Genomic DNA, 18313 nt, shown 5'->3' on the forward strand with positions numbered 1-18313 from the left:
TGTACCTACATATTAGATAATCCTAGCTATTGGGACTAATCTATATCATATGTCCATTTTACTTCTCATGATTATAGTGTGATTAAAAGAGTTCCCAAATGTGACCTGAAATGAACTGAAGAAACTTTACATGTAACATTCTGACTTATCACCAACATTAGTCTGACATAGCTTAAACCTGTTGTTTCTTCAAATTGTCACCTAGATGAAGAATATGACTAGAAATCTACCTTTGAAAAGCTGTTCCTATTGATTTTCACAATAGGAACAAGGAGTAAGTTCAGTGTCTACATATACTATGAATAAAAATCATTGCCAGTGTACTAAATGAGTAATTTACTAAATGACATTCTAGATCCTTACAATTTGATTTTTACATTAGATACTTTACTGCCACAGAAAAAAATTCTGAGAAAATATTAAGTTAAAACACTCAGAGTAATACCTAGCATAGAGTTTAAAAAAAAAAAAGAATTTTTTTTTTTTAAAAAGAAATTTTAAAATTTTTCTTTTAAAAAGAAAAAGAATTTTTCTTTTTTTAAAAAAAAAAGAAATGGTAATAAATAGGTACTGCATTTATTATTAAAATGAGGAAAAGAAATAATGAAGAGAGAAAATAAACTATAAACTTACAAAAACTGAGAAAGTGTTCATAGTTTAACATTCTTTGAAAGACTCTAAAACCCGTAAGACTGCTCTTACCTGTAGAATGTTCTCTAGAAGAGCGTGAAGAAGGCAAACAGGAGGGACATAATGTGACTGCAAAGAGGAAAGTTCCTCAATTGCTTCTTTAAAAAACTGTCCTTCTATGAGGCTTTCAATTAAATTTAATACACCTCTGGGAAATTCAGCATTTTTAACCTAAGAAAGGAAAGATTCTATGACTCAAAGAAAAGAAGGGGAAAATTCTGAGATGAAATTTTGTACTAGCAAGGAGCCTGAATTTCCTCATCTGTAAAATGAACAATCCCTGCCCTCACTACTTCACTATGTTGTTATGTGGTTCCAAAAAAATGATTTGTATGAATGTGTCTTACAACAATAAAATTGCACTGCAAAACATATACATTATTGTTTTATTTATTATTCTCTGTCACCTTGAATAGTAAGAGGAAACACTACCTCTAAAGGAAAACTTTAAAAGGCATTTGCAAAGTCTGGCTGATAATGAGACTTCAGTTGGAGGTACAACCACACATAGTTTTAATTTAGATGCAAAATTATTTTTTGGTGTTCTTTTAAACTTATAAGCAAACTATGCCTATTAAGATATGCTACATATATTAAAATGTCATCAAGCAGAATCAATATTTGCAAAAAGTGACAACTGCTACAGTATCATAAAATTACTCTGAACATGCACATTAATATAACTCTTAAGAGTTCCACAAAATACAGCCCCCTTGGTCAAAATATTTTTAACAATAAAAGTGACTCATTTGACCTAGTTGAGAATCAAGAATACTCTGAAAGACTCATGGACTAAAACAATCAATTTTAAAGGAATGAATAATGATATAAAGAAAATAATATACTCATAAGTATTACACTGAAAATTTAATCTAGAAGTAGTAATTATGAAACCTATGAAATGTATGAATAGGGATACATAACTCACCTGTGATGAGCACAAGGTAAGTTTTTAATTCCTCATCAATTTTTATTACTGTATAGCATTTTTTTGGAGCTTTGATAGAATATTTTTTCTTTTTCACTTCTGATTAGATAAACTACATTTCAAATTTGATAAGAAGCTTTGTCTTGCTGACAACACATACCTTTATATCAAAACAACTAATAATAAAACATAAAGCTGCTTTTTGCCCCCATCAGCACCCTACTCCAAATTTCTTACCTCAACATTGTATGCTGGTTGTTTATCTATTCTAATGCAGCTATATCTTATAGCCTACAAAACAGAAACCATTAATTAAAATTAAACATTTTTAGGTCAAAAAATACAGTTCAGCTTACAAAGCATAAAACCTTGGCCAAACTTAACAAATCAGATTCAGGAAGACATTAATAGATATAATTGATCTGATTCTCATGTTTAACTAGGGACCTCCATCATTTTAGGGTAATGGCACTCTCATGACTATGAACAGTCTCTATTTTCCCCTTCTAAATTAAAATAATGTAAAAGGTAAAGTCATATTTACTTTGAAGACCTGAATAGGTCCATTGTCCTCAGTATTTTAATAATTAGAAATATAAATGGAGAGAGCATTTATAAAATGCTCCTCTGGACTTTTGTATAAAACTCCAGAGGAGAAAAAATTTAGTCATGTTTTGTATATAATCACATGTAAAATCTTCCTCTATTGTAAAATACCTGTAAGTTTGTATTTGTTTAAAAGATTATACTGGAGAAATATTTGCAAACATAACAAGAGATAATATCCTGATTATATAAAGAGTTCTAGAAGCAGTGGTATAAAACAACCTACTGAAAAAATAGAGAAAAGAGTACCAACAAGCAGTTGGCAGAGGAAGAAATACACAAATGGCAAGTGAAGGCATAAAATATGCTCAAACTTGCTACTAACAGAAGAAATACAAATTAAAACAATGATAGAGGCTTGGCTTCCACTTAGGATATAGAAAGCTGAAAAGAGAGGCCTTCCCACATTACGAACAATAAAAATGGAAAATCTACGAAATGATAACTTCACCTGAACCCTTAGGACAGCAGAGGTCTTAGTGCAACAAACTAAACAGAGAATATGAAGAAAGAGAGGAGCCTCCAAGGACATGGGACATGAGCACCGATTTATCTGAGAGAGTTTAGCAGGAATAGGAGGACTCCACTACAGTGGGTATGATTTCAGCTTAAAATTTTCACCACTTACTAAAGGCCAAGTGTGGGCCAGCATGAGAAAACGGAACCCCTGGGAATCAACAAAATGCGGGGAGTTTGCACTCAATGGCGTGATTTTCTCCACGGACCTCACTGGGTGCTCATGTAAACGAAAAGAGACAGGGTGGGAGACCAAAGAAAGTCTCCCTAGTGGTGGAGGCTGAGGCTTGAACAGCGGCTGCTGTGGGAAGGGTAGCAAATGTGGTTACCCTCAGGGCACACATGCAAACCCATAACCTGCTGGATAAGGAAATAGGAAAAAAAATCCTTTACCCCCAGAGAGAGGCAGGAAGAGATGGTGATCCCAGATCATCCCCTATTACTTGAGGCAGGGCAAGAACACTGAAAAAGCCCTTCCCCAAAACCCAGGGAGCCTCAAAGCCTTTCTCAGACTGAGGCTGAACGAGGACAACAGAAATGGGGATCCTCTAGCCCTCATTCTCCAATAGCAGGTTAACAAGCAACACATTTATAAAACACATAACTTATCCGTGATATCACTGAGGTATAAATGGCAGAGAATTCAGCAATTTACTAAATGTCCACAGACAATAATTACTATTAACAAAAATTAATGAATAAAATTATTTTAAGACATATTAAACATAATAATAAAATGATTCATTATTATTATTATTATTATACTTGGTTACACTACAGAATGAGAGAAAACTATACAAAATTTTTAGTACGTCAAGTTCTACCTGAGCTCTGTATATGTGTTTCCTTAAGGCATTTTTTAGGTCAGCAATATCCACATCTGTCCTGATATCCTTGGTTTTTGATTCTTTGGCATGATCAGCAAAAACAGAATTCTTCATTTCTTTCTGTATACACAAAAAAGTACTTTACACAATGTACTAAAGAGTGTCAACACAAATGCTAAGTATCACAATAGACAACACAAGAACACATTCATGCAGTGTTAACTACAGCAAAGATCCTTACAATTATATTACATAAAGATTACAGATTGAAATTAAAAAAATTAAAATTTAATTGCAAAGTTTTACCTGATATTTACATGTGCACTTTCTTAAGTACTTTTTATTTTAACCTGTTCCAAACCTTTCCTGGAACCTCTCTCTCTCCCTTGTTTTGTTTTTTATTTTTTGGTTGCCATGTTCCCACAAAACATGATTATTTACCTTTATCATTCTCCTGAAGATCCTTCTGAATACATATAAACACGCTGTCTAGACTGTAAAATAGTTATACTCTAGAAAAATTAACACAAGAAGAATCCTGTTTAAAAGACAAGCTATTGGGCTCCCCTGGTGGCACAATGGTTGAGAGTCCGCCTGCTGTTGCAGGGGACACGGGTTCGTGCCCTGGTCCGGGAGGATCCCACATGCCGCGGAGCGGCTGGGCCCGTGAGCCATGGCCGCTGAGCCTGCGCGTCCGGAGCCTGTGTTCCGCAACGGGAGAGGCCACGGCGGTGAGAGGCACGCGTACCGCGGCAAAAAAAAAAAGAAAAAAAAAAAAACCAACCCCTAAAATTTAGATTATTTAGATTAGAATGTATTAGCCAAACTACATACACGTGTATTTTTCATTTTAAGCATTTTAGCCTCTTTTGTCAGAACCTTTCTTTTCTTTTTTGTTTTAGTCAGGCAAAATGAAATATATTTGAATATCCTGATTATTAACTCAAATTCTTTCTGTACACATGTAAAAATATTTTCATTGTGAACCAAAGCTAATTATAACATTAATTATGAATATTACACCAGATCAAATCAAGAAGATTCTTTTCATAAGATGTACAAGTTATATTTAACACAGCACGCAATCACAAAAATCAGATTATATGTGTAGGTGATATTAGGGAAGAGCCAAAAGAAATTAAAATTGTTCTTTGTTTTCTTTCAGCTTAGCTTACAAAGTTTTACCTGATCTCTATAAATGTGCTTTCTTAAGGTACTTTTGTCATGTTCATTGTCCTTCCTGGAATCTCTTTCTTTCTCTCTTTTGTGTTTTTTCCTCAAAGTATAATTCCTTTGAATATCTTCATCCTTTTTCTTAATTCCCTTCTAAATATATTTAGACCACAATTAAACAAATGTAAACATGAATGATGTATGTTACAAAATCCATATAAATTCAAGACGAGTCTGAATTATGACACATTAAAAAAAAAGTTATATACAATACAAAATCTCATTCACTGTTGGAGTGGGTATACATTAGTAAAATATTTTGGAAAACAGTTGTTCATTATCTAGTAGACTTGAACATGCACAGTCCTTATAACCCAGAATTCTCTTAGGGATATATCCTAAGCTAGAGGAACTCTTGAACATGTGCACCAAAAGTAATGTAAGAAAAGGTTCATACTATTCATGGCAGAAATGCTCACAGTTACAAAAACCAATCAATCCATCAAAAACAAACCAGTAAAAAGACACCAAAATATTTATCAATAGTAAAATGGATAAAAGGTATAACTGTGAAACAATGAAACATATACACCTGCAAAAAAGCAAGTCACAGAAGATTATAAATACCACAAACTAGAAAAGTTCATTAACAGGCAAAACTAAACAATGTATTGGTAGGGATACATATGTAGGTGGTAAAACTATAATGAAAAACAAGAAAATATTAAAACAAATTCCAAAACAGAGGTTACCTATCATGGGTAAGAGGAAGAAAAAGGGATGCAGTTTGGAAATGACACAGCAGAATCTTAAAAAGCTGGTAATGCTCTATTTCTTAACCTAGCTGGTAGATACATAGCACTCATTTTTGTACTCTTTCAAAAATTATACACAAATGCTTTATAAACACATATAACATATACATAATTCAGAAGAAACAACTTCATAACTGGCATTATTAGAAAAGAGTGTAAAATATAAATAAATTACTTTTAATTTGGAAGGTCTTACCTGATTTCCATATGTGTGCCTTCCTAAGGCATTTCTCATTTTAACAAATTTCAAATCTTTACTAGAATCTCTGTATTTTTCTTTTCTGTGATGTTCAGTTAAAAGAGAACTAATATTAACATCTTCATCATGATTTTTCACTTCTTTCTGCATGTTTATAAAAATACTTTAGTTAGACTATGGATTAGCCATAGCCTCAACACAACCAATGCAAGTCACAGCAAAAAAACCCTCAGGAATGTAGGTTTTATGAAACATACACATGAGATTAAATACAGTAAAGAGCATTATGAATTATATTACATTTTAGTTATACTAAGATGAAACAGAAAAATAAATATTTTTAGTTCTTAAAGTATATACTGTGTTTACAAACACATTTAATTTAGGCATTTTGTTAACTTACTCTTTCCTGGAATCTCTGCCTTTTACAAAATTTGTCATATGATTAGTCAAAACAGATTTGGTTATCTTCATTATTTTCTTTTATTTTTCCAAATGTTTGTGAAAACAATTTAGGCTCTACATCAAATACAGTCTTGCCATTATTAGGCATATCAAATGAAACATCTCAGAAAATCTTTGTATAGGAAATAGGTATAATAATATTAAAATGGATAAGAAGTATTGCAAACCATATTGTTTATTCTTTACACTAAGAAATTAAAAATAATAGAAATTGTGACCTGAATTTGATATACATTCTCCTGAGTTCTAAAAGGAACTCAAGATGTTTACAGATGTATTCTTTTTACTTTTTTTTAAAATTTAGATATAGTTGATGTACAATATTATATAAGTTACAGGTATACAATGTAATGATTCACAATTTTTCAAGGTTATACTCAACTTATAGTTATTATAAAATACTGGCTATATTTCCTGTGTTGTACAATATATCCTTGTAGTTTATTTTATGCCTAATAGTTTATACCTCTTAGTCCCCTACCCCTATATTGCCCCCTCCCAGCTATTCCCTCTCCCCACTGGTAACCACTAGTTTGTTCTCCATATCTGTAAGTACATTTTAATTCTGTAATATTCAGTAGTTTGTTTTATTTTTTAGATTCCACATATAAATTATATCATACTGTATTTATCTTTCTCTTTTTGACTTATTCCACTTAGTATACCTCCAAGTCCACCCATGTTGTTGCAAATGGCAAAATTTCATTTTTTATGGCTGAGTAGTATTCCACTATAACTAGATGTCTATACAGATCTCCCATCTTCTTTATCCATTCATTTGTTGATGGACACTTAGGTTGCTTCCAAACCATGGTAATTGTAAATAATGCTGCTATAAACATTGGTATGCTTGGATATTTTGAAACGAGTGTTTTCCTTTTTTTCTGATATGTACCCTGGAATGAAATTGCTGGGTCATATGGTAGTTCTACTTTTAGTTTCGTTTTTTATTGTTTAGAAACTGCCATACAATTTTCCACAGTGGGTGCACCAATTTATACTCCCATCAACAAACAGTGTATGAGGGTTCCGTTTTCTCTACAACCTCACCAATATTTGTTATTTCTGGTTTTTTTCATGATAGTCATTCTGACAGATGTGAAGTGATATCACATTGTGTATTTAATTTGCATTTCTCTGATGATTAACGATGTTGAGCAGCTTTTCATATACCTGCTGGCCATCTGTATGCCTTCTTTAGAAAAATGTCTTTTCAGGTCTTCTGCCCATTTTTTAATTGGGTTGTTTTTTTGGTGTTGAGATGTATGACCTGTTTATATATTTTGGCTATTAACCCCTTATTGGTCATATCATTAGCAAATATTTTCTCTCATTCAGTAGGCTGTCTTTTCATTTTGTCGATGGTTTACTTTGCTTTGTGAAGGCTTTTAAGTCTAATCAGGTATCATTTATTTATTTTTGCTTTTATTTCCTGTGCTTTAAGATACAGATTCAAAAAAAATACTGTGACAATTTATGTCAAAGAGTGTTATACCTATATTCTCTTCTGGGAGTTTTATGGTTTCAGGGCTTACATTTAAGTCTTTCATATATTTTGAGTTTATTTTTGGACATAATGTGAGGAAATGTTCTAATCTCATTGTTTCATATTTAACTGTCCAGTCTTTCCAGCATCACTTGTTGAAGAGACTGTCTTTTCACCATTCCATATTCTTGTCTCCTTTGTTGTAGATTCATTGAGCATAACTGTGTGGACTTACTTCTGGGCTCTCTACTCTGTTCTAATCATCTATGTGTCCATTTTTGTGCCAGTACCATACTGTTTTGATTACTGTAGCTTTGTAGTATAGTCAGAAGTAGTATCATCCAAAGTCAGGGAGCATGATTCCTTTGGCTCTGTTCTTCTTTCTCAAGAGTGTTTTGGCTATTCGGGCTCTTTTGTGTTTCCATTCAAATTTCAAAATTATTTATTTCTGTGAAAAATGCCCTTGGTATTTTGATAGGGTGGCACTGAATCTGTAGATTTCCTTGGTTAGTATGGTCATTTTTAACAATATTAATTCTTCCAACCCATGAACATGGGATATCTTCCCATTTGTTTGTGTTGGCTTCAATTTCTTTCATCAGTGTCTCATAGTTTTCTGAGCATCGGATTTTTACCTCCTTCGGTAGGTTTACTCCCAGGTATTTTATTCTTTTTGATGCAATGGTAAATGGGATTGTTTCCTTAATTTCTCTTTCTGATAGTTTGTTGTTAGTGCATAGACATGCAGATTTCTGTATATTAATTTTTTATTCTGCAACTTTACAGAATTCATTACTGAGCTCTAGCAGTTTGTTGATGGCATCTTTAGGATATTCTATGTATAGTATCATGTCATCTGCAAACAGTGACAATTTTACATCTTCCTTTTCAATGTGGATTCCTTTTCTTTTTCTTCTCTGATTGCCATGGTTAGGACTTCCAATACTGTGTTCAATAAAAGCAGTGAGAGTGGGCATCCTTGTTTTGTTCCTGATCTTAGAGGAAATGCTTTCAGCTTTTTCCCACTGAATATGATGTTAGCTGTGGTATATATTTGAGGTCAGCTGTGGTATATTTGACGAAATGCTCTATATACACATATCTATTAAGTCCATTTGGTTTAATGTGTTATTTAAAGCTAGTGTTTCCATATTGATTTTCTGTCTGGATGATCTTTCTGTTGATGTAGGTGGGGTGTTAAAGTCCCCTACTATTATTGTATTGATATTACTATCAAGTTCTCCCTTTTGTTTGTTAATATTTGCTTTATGTATTTAGGTGGTCCTATGTTGGGTGCATATACATTTACAATTGTTATATCTTCTTCTTGGATTGATCCCTTGATCATTATATAATGTCCTCCTTTGTCTCATAACAATCTTTAAAGTCTATTTTGTGTAATGTAACTGTTGCTACACTGGCTTTCTTTTGATTTCAATTTGCATGGAATACCTTTTCCCATTCCCTCACTTTATCTGTGTATGTCATTAAATCTGAAGTGAGTCTCTTTTTGGCAGCATATATATGGGTTTTGTTTTTGTATGCATTCAGCTACTCTGTTTTTTGATTGAAGCATTTTATATACAACCTCTTGAGTTCTAAAACTCAAGATGTTTACAGATGTATTTTAATAATTACCCTATCTTTCATAAAATCTCCATTTTTTCATGTTAAATAAAACTAATTTAATAACTCCATTATTTTACATCCTTTATGTAAAAAATGTTATACTGTGGCTTATAATGAATATTTCAACAGACATATGAACTCAAAAGCCTCTAATTAAGATCATGTACACATAGTTAATCATAGGAAATCATCTAAGTCACATAAGTATCAACTGTATTTTGAAAAAGCTAGAGAAAATCACAAAAATATTTTAATCTCTTGGAAAGTTTTATTTACAGTCTCCATATATGATTTTGTAAGGTACTGCTCAGTTGAAGTTCCAAATTGTTCCTAGAATTCTCTTTGTAAAATTTGACAGATGCAGTAAAAAATTTTAATTTCTTTCTACTCATATTTAAAAATATTTTAGTTTAGACTAAGTAATAATAATTACTAGGCTAATGATTTGGTAAACCAATTAGAGAGTCTCTTTTATAAAAAACAGTATGAAACTGAACATAACTGAACATTAGGTCTTCTAGGGTAGAACTAATAATGTCTTTTTTGGTTGCTCCTACTAACTGAAAAATTTTAGTTGAGAGCCACAAATATGCTTTCTTAACGTACTTTTCATTGCTCTAAGTTCAGAGTCCTTCATGTTTTTTTTGTTTTCCATATTTAATCATACTGGAATTCACTTGTGCCATTTAAAAAAACTTGATCTATATGCAGTAAAATACTTGACTTTAGACCATGAATATGAATACATATATTGATGAATCCTTTGTAAGACACACGTTACATTCAACATACCGAGTTGTTTTAAGTAATTACCATGTGTTGAGAACACACTATGTATTAGGAACTGTGAATTTCCATATGCACATATATATTATTTCAATAAGAGCCTCAAAATAGAGACATGGACAATATCCCAATATGTTCAAATTCTAGACTGTAAATCAGAGCTGGGTTCAAATACCAGCTCTGTGATTCCAAAATCATTGTTATTTCCACCAAATAATGCCTCTCACAAATTTTGTCAGAAAAATCAGAAATGTAAGATATTTTTGGGGTATAAAGTGTTACCTGGGTTCTGCACATGATCTCTTTTAAGGCACCTTTCATTTCAAGAAATCCCATATCTTTCCTGAAATCTTTGTTTTTTTCTTGATTGCTGTGGTTATTCCAAACAGAACTGGTTTGGGAATCTTCACCATTCTGAATTTCTTTCTGTATGTATGTAAAAATGGTTTAGGCAATCAATTAAGTATGATTTCAACATTATGTACTCTTTATGGTATCCAACTTTATAATTGCAAAATATTTTGGTAGTCAAACAAGTAGGTACAAGAATGCACTCTTCTAAAAAAAAATGCACTCTTCTAAATCAAAGGTTATTAAACAGTAGTAAGTTCCTTGAAGGGAAAAAAAAATCATTACAACAAAGGTCCCAAATAATAAAATAATAATAATGTATCTCAAGGAAAGCTAATGCTCTGTTGGTCTAGTAACAAGCAGCCCTTTTCATGAATAATCATGAACAAAACTATTTTATCTAGTCCCTTACCAAGTTAAAGTTACAATCTACTTCAACATTTTCTGATTATAGATTATTTCTCAGATTATTTTTCAGCTTTTTACTAGTAAGACTTCTTATTTGCATGTCTATCATACAGAGAAGAAAATAGGCTAATAGTTGAATTCACAGCTCTTATTTTACTTGAACATTAGTAAGCAATTATCTTCACCTAACTCTATCTCAAACACATTTATTTCTCTTGTTAAGGAATCCAAACTGAATTTTTAACTACCTACCAATAATAATTTAAAATATAGTTGCATATGTACTTATACATAAAATTCTCGAAGTTTAGTAAGATAAAGAATTGAGAGTAAAGATGAATTCAAGTACTTATTATGCAAGAGTATTCAAAGATTCACCATCTTTACACAAAGAGAGTGGAGAATCATTGTCCTCCTAGGGAACAATCATGATATAGATGAAATGTGGTTAAGGCCTATGGTGTGATCTTTGGTTCCCTTTCACTTGTACTGGGCTTCCTATATGGATATGAGGGCCCTTTAAGCAGCTTGCAATCTTGCAACCAGACAACAATCCCTGAGAGTAGCTGATTAAATTTCTTCAGTTAGTCAGAAAAGTGAAATTGAAAGCCATGAAAAATGAAGACTTTTCTTCTGTCTTATTCCTGGAATCAAAGAAAGTATTACTCTGAATGTACAATTTCCATTAAGGACAACTTTAATGGGGATAAACTGAGTTTCTGGCTTCAAATTTCACATGGTTGACAAAGAGGATAAATCCTCAGGCTTAGATCATCCAGAAATGTCTAAAATACAGGATGAATTAATCCCATATAGTTTCCAGTTACACAGAATACATACGCAAAAGAACATACCATTATCATTAGCAACTAGGGAAGAACATACTGTTTTCTAATTCTGACTATTAAGATGCTATATACTGATCTGTGAATTAGAATGTATGATTCAAGTACCCTATTTAAATAATTAAAAATCACAACGTGATAAACTATGACATTTGGAAAATTTTAAAAAATAATCTATTTTCTACAGCACTAAACAAATGATTAACATGTAATTGTCTCCAAGCCACACTCTCTCCAACCAGTTACTCTTATGAAAAATATGGGCATTATTTTTCTGTAAATATTCATTACTTATTCCTTATTTTATAAAATTTTAGTGCCAACAATACACTAGGCATTGTGTTAGGTGTTTGCCTCCTATATGATCTAGGAAAAGAGCGCCATGTCTAATCTCCCTTGTATAGTATAATGCTATGTTACAAACAGATGACCAAAAGCCTATTAATTCAGTAAATTATTCTATTACCTAAGATAGGGCTGCACAGTGTGGAAATGATAGTTGCCCTGGCTTCTGATTCACATATTTGACTTTGTTTTCTGTCTAAAATAGGTATGGATATGGTTTGGTCTCAGGTCTTATTCCTTGATTCAGCCATGGTATTTGCCACACAACTTGAATGAATTCACAAGACTGGATGGAGAGCCAGAGAGATAAAGTAATTAGAACAAGCATCTTTTGAGTACTCTACATGGTTCTTTTTTTTTGGAGGGGCCACACTGCGTGGCTTGTGGGATCTTAGTTCCCCAACCAGGGATCGAACCCGGGACCCCTGCAGTGGAAGCGCCGAGTCCTAACCATTGGACCACTAGGGAATTCCCAGAGTGTTCTACATAGTTCTTAACTAGACTGACTACTAGCATATGGTAATCTCTACAGCATTAAGTATTTTTAACTACCCAGAAAGAGACCTTCCTATTATCAAGGAAACCTAATAATACTCAAAATGAGAAAAGTAAAGGGAGACTCGAGGAGAGCAGCCTTAAAATTTTTTGAGTGCTTGGTCTTCAATTTTTGGTCTGACATACGATAGCTGTGAGATCATGGGAAAATTATTAAATTCAATTATATGCCATTTCACTAACTGTAAAATGAGGCCATAGTGCATACCACACAGGAACATAAGGTTTAAAATAAGATTAAGTGTGTAAAATGCTTAGCATCATGCCTGGCACACAGTAATCACTCAATAAATAATGGCTTAGAGTAACAGTTGTATAACAACCAAAGTAAGGTAAGTATTACCTTCTACATGCAAAGAAAGATATTCGGTCACAGAATAAATGACTTCCCTATGGTTAAAGAAGTAATAAGTTACAAATCTAGGTTAACAATTAGTTGATCTGGAACAAAAAGTGTATGTTTTTGCAATTACTAATATATTTCCATAAGACTTTTCTGTGGATCATTTTATTTTATTTCTTGGACAGATAATCAAAAGAAGTTTTGAGTATTCCTAAGTATTCTCGCCTTTTTGTGACATCTTCCTTGGGCCAAACAATTTAGATACATTAGTCACTTGCTCTTCTGTATTTCTATACCTTGCACAATACATACTAAATTGTAATTAACAGTTTCCACATTCTGTTTATGCCACATTTTGTTTTTGAAGTCTGGCAGGTGGTCTTATTCATTTTCTATAGTGCATAGCATAATGACTGGTACAGCAAAAGTCTTCAGCAAGTATCTATAAACCTGAACTAAATAATTCCTGATTCTGTTACTAAGTGGCTTTACAAAAAGTTAAGTAGGTTAAACACAACTATTTTTTAAACAATTGCTCAATTGTTACTTCTGACTCAGTCATTTTATATGGCAACTCTTCTTAAAGGACACTTCAGAATCCATCTAATGAGGAGTGTATTATATTCTATGCCAAAGAGGTAGAAGAAAAGCAAGACATCAAAATGAAGTTAACTATCTTATCCTCAGAAGGGATCACAAAATGCCTCATTTGGAATGAATGGTTATGAACTAACTCTTAGCTGTCTAATCTAGAGCTTATAAAACAATGTATTCTAAAAACAAATATAAGTTAGAGATTGTCTATTATTTTTGCTTGATATACTAATGCCCTCTAGTACTTCAGAAGCTGAATCTGATTGTGTCAGATTACTGCAAAATACAATTATGGAGAAAGCATAATACATATTACATTTTGTTCATTTCTTTCCATAGAGAAAGGGAAATTCAGATACTTTTTCTAATTTAGTTAAGAATGGTTTTCATTCTGTTGAGAGTTAATACTACCTTTAAACTGTTCAGTTAGGTAGATCAGATAGGATGCTTTAGGCTGCAAATAATAGAAAACCAATTCAAACTAACGTAAACAACATGGAAATTGTTACCTCACAGAATGGCAATACGGTCCATTGCTAAGTCAGGTTTCAGGGTTGATTAATCCAGCAACTCAAGTATCTCTACAAGAGTCTACATTCTGTCTCTACACTTTGCTGTCTACAAGATTGGTTTCAACCTAAGGCTACTTCTCCTCATGGTCAAAGAATGGCTGCCAGTAGTAATTACGGTTTCGTTTCATTTTTCCATGTTTACATTTAGCAGATGCCAGGCTGCCAGAGGCTCTTTTCAGAATGAGAAAGAAACTTCCCAGAAGCTCTTACATACCTCTCTTCATGTCCCATGAATCAGAACTGGTTGACATGCCCATTCCTAGACCAATCACTGTCAAGGACAATGAGATTATCCATAGTCCAAGCAGATCCATCCTCTGAACTAAGGTCAAATTTCCAATCCACACTGCCGCTACTCAGTAGGGAAAGGTAATTATACAATGGTATATTACATCTACTCTTGGAATACTCAAGGGTTGTTCATAATTTCTCTATTAATCTAACAAATATAAAATGAGAACTCATGTGCTAGGCTTTATGCAAGATGATTCAGATATAACTATGGAAAAGACAGACATCATCCTTGATGACACAGTGCTTTTGGTTTAGGTGGGGAAAAAGACATGGACCAAGTAATCAGCCAATTAATTACAACTGTGATGAGTACCATAAAGCAAAATAGTGATATCAGAACACATTAGAGGTGAACCTAACTATTTTAATAAGGGGCCAGGGAGGCTTCCTTGAAGAGGCAGCATTATAACTGCAAACTGAATAAGCAGGAAGTAGGCAGGCATAGGGAGTGAGAGAATAGTGGAAAGGACCTTTTTAGGAAGAGAAAATAGCTTTTCAGAAGACACTGAGGTAGGAAGTAGCCTAGCCTGTTTAAGAAACTGGAAGAAGGCAGTTGTGTTATAGTATAGTGAGCATAGGAAAAAGTAGAGCAGGCTATAGTTGCAAAGGTAGGAGTGACAGGAACCTTGTGCTAACTTAAAGCTGTATTAGAGGTTTACAACTTTATCCTAAGGGCAATGGGAAGCCATTGGACAGTTTTAAGTAGGAGAGAGACAGCATCAGAACTATTTTAGAAAGAGCATTTTAGATGTTACTTTTGGATGAAGCTGAATGGACTAGAAAAAGAAAAGTAAGAGTTCCTAGGAAATTAGCAAAAGTAAAGAAGTAGAACAATAGGGAGAATAATAAGGAGTTGATTCCAGGAGCACAGGGCAAAGAGGATGAACTCAATATGATGTTAGTACAGAAGAGAAGCAGTTTATTCAAGAAGTATTTGAAATAAAATCAATAGGACTTGGTAATTGACAAGATGTGGGGAATAAAGGAAAGGAAGGTTTCAAGGGTGATTCCCAGGCTTCTAACATAAATTATTAAACAAAAGATTGTATAGTATCTATCGAGATGGGAAACACTGAAGAAAGTGCTAAGTTTTCCTAGAAGACCAAGGTTCAGTTTTTAGACATACTGCAGGTTCTCTTCCACCTTAAGTGACGCTTCTTAAAAATTCTTCTTTGCTTACCTCTAGAGCAATTCATCTAGGGTTATTTCCATTCAAACTACTTAAGGAGTGGTATGTGCACCAAGTGAGGAGATGTAGGTGGAGGAAAAGGACAGGAAAATATTTCTAAATTCTTAGAAACAGCTCCCTCTTTTCCAATGGGAAAATACCGAAGAATTCTCATATGATACTATAGCCCACTGCTGTTTTATTTATACTCTGGTTTAAAATGCTTAAAATTATTTTGTAATAAACATCACCAAAGCACTGAAAACAAAAGTAGAGACTTAAAATAAGACAAATTTTAAATTTAATAAGTTCTTTTCAGATTTATCAGAAATACTCTCAAATATTTAAATAATTGAGAGCAACTGTCTTAAAAATGTCATTTTAATTCTAATCGCACTTTCAAAACTCAGAACATAATTTGATTTTTACATTGCACTGTATCAATATTTTATAAAATAAACATTTAAAAATGTTTACTAATTTTTTGTTTTTTACTTACCTCTAAAAGAAAATCTCCTAGATACTGAATTGGATAAAATGGAGCCTTAAAGTTATCTTTTTCTTGTTCAGCCTTGATTCTCGCATTACTGGCAATCACATGAGTTATTCCCCTTGGCGAATTTTTTGGTAAAATAACATTTGCTTTTCCAGCCTCCAAAACTCTAAATGAAAATGTAGAAAGTATATTAAAAAGAAAGTATGGGGCTTCCCTGGTGGCGCAGTGGTTGAGAGTCCGCCTGCCGATGCAGGGGACATGGGTTTGTGCCCCGGTCCGGGAAGATCCCACATGCCGTGGAACGGCTAGGCCCGTGAGCCAGGGCCGCTGAGCCTGCGCGTCCGGAGCCTGTGCTCCGCAACGGGAGAGGCCACAACAGTGAGAGGCCCACGTACCGCAAACAAACAAACAAACAAAAAGAAAGTATGTTTAGTCAAATTATCTAAATGAATTACTTCCTAGGAGTAGGAGCAGATCTTTCTGAAAGGAATTAATTCCTTTGGTCTATTTGAGTGCCACGGAGAATAACTATTGCAATGATTTCCTAAATTTTAAGTTGTTCAGAACAGATGTGTTTGAGAAATCATGCTATTCCCTTTACTTATCCGTTTCTTGATATGGGAAAAGTTTTTAAGAATCAAGAATACTAAGTTTACAAGGGGGGAAAGCAGCAGGGCGTGGGGGTGGTGGTGTGATGAATAAAAAAAAAAATAGAACACTAAGTTTATTTCCTAAGGAAAAGTCACCTCAATAAGCCAAAAAAAAAACAATGCAAGAATTCTAAGAAAGTATTTACCTCAGAAGACAACATACCTCCAGGGAAATCATTCTGGACCACAAAAAAACAGAACTAAACTTGCCAAACTTCTTCTAAAAATTAGCTTTTGAAAAAGTTTAATAACTTTAATCTACATTAAGAAATACATTTTACATTTAGGCTCAGAAGACACACAGACACAGACACACAGGCACAAACACACCCAAAAGTTTCATGAAAATTCGTTACTGCAGAGGATTTAGAAAGCCAAGAGAACACTGCTACAACCTGACAGTAAGAAAAAAGCCAAATAATCCACAAAATCATAACTTTTCATGAACCTATCAGAGAACTGAGACAATAAGCCAACCAAGAAATTGAATTTCCAAAAGAGTGATAAGCACCTTTGTGAAGAGATTGGATACCCAAACTATTTCACTTTTGCCAGAACACCAGAGAGAAGTAGCCACCATAAATGCAGGCAAGAATCAGGTAGAATCTTAATAAATTTAAAGGCTAAGTGTAGGCAGCATGAAAGTTTAGAATAACTGAGAGTCCCTGACACATGGAAGGGCCCCCCTCAGTTGCAAGCTCTTTGCCACCAGCATCTATTAAGTATTCACGAAAAAGATTAGGGGCAGGTAACAGCAGGAACCCCATTGTTAGCGAAGGTGGGCCAGTGGGGACTGCCTGCCAACAAGAGATAGATGTAAAACCAGGCCCACTTCCCTGGATCCATCTCTCATATGAAGCAAAAGCCTTAAGTTATTTGGGTAAGGTAAGAAAGTCTTCTATTTCAGAACCCAGGAAAAGATGCACTGCTTTTGTTGTAAGAGCAGAAGTAAAACTCATCTGCCTTTGGGAAAGGGGTAGGAAAACTTCCTGCTGTGCAGCCAAAAAAAAATGGGATAAAGGATAGAAGCAAAAGCCACCTGTCCCTGGAGAAGGGGCAGGAATGACACTTGGGCCTGGGTTCCTGCACTAATACAAAGCAGAGACCTAATGCTGGGGGAGATGCTAGAAAATCTCTTACCCAAGACCCTGCCCACAATACAAGGGAGAATTTGGCTGCCATGGGAAATTGAGACAGAAGCAATGGGTATATCCCAACCCCAGAGACCAAGAACATGAAGAATGCTTAAGACTAAAGCCTATCCAACAAAACGAAAACACACCAACCCTTATTCCCCAACCTAGAAATGAGTAGGAAGAGGGGAAGAATATGAAGAGCCCTTCTGTGATGAAGTAGTAAAGGGACTACCAAAAGCTGAGAATGAATAAAGAACACTGATTAAAAAACCTCCAGCATCACAGGCCCCACACTAAGCACAAGGGAACTGTAAACCACTGCTGGAATAAAATGAAATGATGTGCTGAAGATGAAAATAGCACTAACAAAACCCAAAGCCAGCTCAACAATTGACAAGATTAACCCAACGACCCCATACTAACTGCCTTACAAGTA

General features: G+C 33.9%; 1 protein-coding gene across 1 annotated transcript in view; it reads right to left on the minus strand.

Annotated features, from left to right (window-relative positions):
• The window catches only part of SLF1 (SMC5-SMC6 complex localization factor 1), a 65792-nt gene that overhangs the window by 33909 nt on the left and 13570 nt on the right, over positions 1 to 18313 (minus strand). Inside the window, exons 5-11 of the mRNA XM_082836434.1 lie at positions 16095 to 16257; positions 10403 to 10546; positions 5752 to 5898; positions 4753 to 4893; positions 3565 to 3687; positions 1856 to 1909; positions 703 to 861 (exon numbers count right to left, since the gene is read on the minus strand). Of these exons, the coding sequence (XP_082692560.1) occupies positions 703 to 861; positions 1856 to 1909; positions 3565 to 3687; positions 4753 to 4893; positions 5752 to 5898; positions 10403 to 10546; positions 16095 to 16257 (931 nt within the window). The remainder of the gene's footprint in view (positions 1 to 702; positions 862 to 1855; positions 1910 to 3564; positions 3688 to 4752; positions 4894 to 5751; positions 5899 to 10402; positions 10547 to 16094; positions 16258 to 18313) is intronic.

Source organism: Leucopleurus acutus (assembly GCF_964270905.1).
Source record: "Leucopleurus acutus genome assembly, chromosome: 3".
In the NCBI taxonomy this organism is placed as follows: Eukaryota; Metazoa; Chordata; class Mammalia; order Artiodactyla; family Delphinidae; genus Leucopleurus; species Leucopleurus acutus.